Source organism: Oncorhynchus mykiss, chromosome 18 (assembly GCF_013265735.2).
Source record: "Oncorhynchus mykiss isolate Arlee chromosome 18, USDA_OmykA_1.1, whole genome shotgun sequence".
Taxonomy (NCBI): Eukaryota; Metazoa; Chordata; class Actinopteri; order Salmoniformes; family Salmonidae; genus Oncorhynchus; species Oncorhynchus mykiss.
This window is the reverse complement of record NC_048582.1, coordinates 47238208-47241638: the sequence shown is the minus strand read 5'-3', so window position 1 is coordinate 47241638 and position 3431 is coordinate 47238208. Positions and strand designations below refer to the sequence as shown.

General features: G+C 47.7%; 1 protein-coding gene across 2 annotated transcripts; it reads left to right on the top strand.

Moving 5' to 3' along the window:
* The first annotated feature begins 200 nt into the window (after positions 1-200).
* Positions 201-2507, top strand: LOC118941173. 2 transcript variants are annotated; one of them, XM_036952954.1, is made up of 4 exons: positions 201-342; positions 438-496; positions 582-2252; positions 2436-2507. In XM_036952954.1, exons 1-3 carry the CDS (start codon positions 320-322, stop codon positions 1946-1948), a joined length of 1449 nt encoding a protein of 482 aa, XP_036808849.1. In that variant the 5' UTR covers positions 201-319; the 3' UTR covers positions 1949-2252; positions 2436-2507. The 2 variants fall into 2 exon arrangements, with proteins under 2 accessions (XP_036808849.1, XP_036808850.1); XM_036952955.1 differs by having other exon boundaries at positions 244-342; positions 467-496.
* The last annotated feature ends 924 nt before the right edge of the window (positions 2508-3431 follow it).

The window sequence follows — 3431 nt, the reverse complement described above, 5'->3', positions numbered from 1 at the left end:
CTGTTTGATTGATTGATCATGTTCATCTGCATGTCATTGTGGTGTCATAACGTTAGCCCTCTTTGTGTGAATTTCAAAAGTCTTTCCTTAACTCTTCGCGTCCTCTGTCCTCACCTTGGTTGTTTTAAAATCTGTCCGCTCCACAAAGACATACAGCTGAGAATGATCAATCAATAAGCCAGTGATTGGATGGCAACTGTAGGTTCAGGCAATAAATACACACCAAGCTGGTACGTCAACTAAGCATGGCAGTAAGGCACTGAGCTACTAATTGCGGAGTTTTGCGTTGTCTGGGCTGTTGGTGGTTTAAGGCTTTGATATGGCTTTTGGAATTAATTTGGGGTAAGATTCTTTGACCAATGTGTTTCAGGTCAACTGCAAGGTTGCTGCTTGTATTTGGAATGTTGATGTGTAATGGCAACTTCTTTTCTTGACAGGATTATGTTCCTTTGCTCATTGTTTGCAGAGCACTCCAGTTTTACATGGGCTCCACGTGGTAAGGCATGAACACAAAACGTTGTCACTTTTGTCAGACCAACCTTCAAGTTTGGCACTGAATCTATAACTTCCCTTCTGTTTAGATGCCCAGAGAGTAAGAGGCTATGGGTTTTCTGGCTCTTCCAGAATGGAAGTTGAGCAGAGGCAAACAGGTGGCAGCTATCCCCAGGATCAATTCAGACCAGCCTCTCACACTTCTGGTTCGGTCCAGAGAGAAGCTACTTACCGCGGGACTGGCTACAACACACTCGGAGGCTTTGCTTCAAGCTCCCTCCAGCCAGCCCCAAGGGGCTCTGGATCTATCCCCAGCAGCTTTACCTCCGCCCAGACAAAGGGTAAGAGGACCCGTGCCAAGAATACTGACATTAGCCTCTCTGGTTCTATAGCCAGTGGATCCTCTGTCACCCACAACAAGCATCAAACCAAGGCCAGCAGAACCTATGGTCAAAGTGTCACTGACCCCAGTGCATTAAGGCCAGTTTCAAGTTGGGAGGTAAAGCGAATCCAGGCCAACACTCTTCGTACTGTACAGCCTCACTCCGGCAGCTCTGGACTAGTCCAGAATCCTGATGTTGTGTTTAATGTCCAGAGTAGAACTGCCTCTAACCTGAAACCATCTACTCCTAACTATGGCTCTACCCAGAGCGAATTTGTCCAGACTCTGAGTAGAGGAGCTCCCAGGCTCTATGGTCAAACTACCTCCCTCACCCACTATGTCCAGGACCTGAAGCAAGGGAGCAGCTTCCCTTCCCTGGCTTTCAAGGGACCAATGGAGATCTCTGCCCGGTCAATTTCCACTCCTGACCGTGAAGTTCCCTCAAGTGCTTCTTCACAAACTTCATTTAGACCAGGTCCTCTGAGTTTTGGTTCTACTGAAGGTGGGAGTGCAACAAACAGCTACAAGCCTAGCTTCTCCCAAGATGTCATGCAATACCAGAGCAACTCTGCCAGTAGAAGTGTTTCAACTTCCAATCAATATGCCCAAACCTCTGGCCAGAGAATAGCTGGAGCCTCTACCTCAAGTCGCGGCATGCCCACTTCTAGCCTGGCCTCTCGCTCCAGTCTTTTTCGCCCCAGCTCTACAGCTAGTGGAAACTCCTATGGCGCCTACAAGCCTGGCTCTGACCTTGGTGCAAGCCCAAGCCTGTTTGCCTCTAACCAAGGTGGAAGGGGTTCAACATACAGCCAGAATCTCCTTGCAAAACCTGCCCAAGGGAAGTACGGACAAATGTCTGCTCAGTGGGGGAGCTACCAGCCCAGCTATGCTGCCAGTAGTGGGCCAGTCTCCAGCCTCTTCAGTTCTACCCAGGCTGCCAGTTCTTCAACATTCATCCAGAATGCTCCTGCCACAGCCCAGAAGCCAAGTGGCTCTAAACCTGTCCCCAGTCAACGCTATCAGCCCAGCTATTTGTTCAATGCAGTGAAGTCCAACACAGAGCCTCTTGTCTAGCAGCTATGGCCCTACCCAGAGCAGGACCGGCAGTGCCAGCTCGATCAACCCTCGCCGCTTTGCCCTGACCATCATGCACAGCATCCCAGAATTGTACGGCGGATCTACAATCCACCGGCTCAAAGACCCTACTCGGTAGGAGTAGTGCCTCCCCTAGCCACTCAACCCAGCTCTTCAAGTGTCAGCAAGCCACAGCCAAACCACTATCTGCCAAGCAGAAAGGCCCTAGCACAACCTAAATTGAGTCCAGAGCTTTAGGGGAGTCCAGAACATGACGAAGTGGGATCTGTAGCCACCAGTTGAGGTGAGATTTCAGTTTCTCTGTATTTTTATGCCATTTGGGCTGTTTAGGTTTACATAGGCAGTTCATTGATCTTTGTGCGATTGGCTTAGTCAAAAGATCAGAATTTGGCTGCCTGTGTAAATGCAGCCTTGGCACCTGTCTTTGCTTTCATGTATGCTTGTTACTAATATTTTTGTCTTCTAGGTGCTGTGACCTGGAAGTGTTGTCAGGACTTCTCTACTTCAATTGTTTTAAATAAAATGTACTAATACATAAGTCTTTATCTTTCTAAGTGTTTCCAGACAAATGTTTTGAATGCCTTCAAAGGGATGTGTGTTGTGGTAGCTAGGTTGCTTGTTCCAGTAGAAGAAATGTTGGCTCTCTGGCATTTGACAGGATCTTTTGCATCACTGGACCTCTGCAATCAATGAGCCTGAATCAGAGTTTTGGGCCTGATGCCCTTAATATTAATGGTGACTCTAATGCACTTGCTTTCTATCTCACTAAACCCTACTGAAAGTTCTCTGAAGTATTTCATTAACCCCCCCCCCCTCTCCAAAAAAGTAAATGGATTTTTTTTTTCTCCATTGTCTGATCATCCAGAAAATGACAAACTACTTGTCACATACGCTGACTACAAGTGTGAATTTTGCCATAATGTTTACTTGCAAGCCCCTTTCATTTTTAAAAATGAATTGTTCAGCAGTCTTATAGCTTGAGATGCCATTAAGCTGTTGAGGAGCCTTTTGGTACTAGACCTGGCACTCCGGAACCGGAACGCAGTTTAACTTGGACTGCAAACGATCAGGATGCTCTTGATGGTGCAGCTGTAAAACCTTCTGGGGACCCATGCCAATTCTTGTCTGTCTCTTTGGGGGGGGGGTTGTCGTACCCTCGTCACGACTGTCTTGGTATGTTTGACCCATGAGAGTTAATTGGCGACGTGGATACCAAGGTACCTAACTTTCGACCTGCTCCATTACAGGCCCGTTAATGGGGGCTTGTTCGGCCCGCTTTTTCCTGTAGTCCACGATCAGCTCCTTAGTCTTGCTCACGTTAAGGGAGAGGTTTTTCTGGTACCACTCTGCCAGTTCTCTGACCTCCCGAAAGGCCGTCTCGTCGGTATCAGGCCAAACATTCTTGTTACTGAGCTCAGCTCCATGTTTCAAAATGAGCTGTACATCTTGCCTCATATCTTAT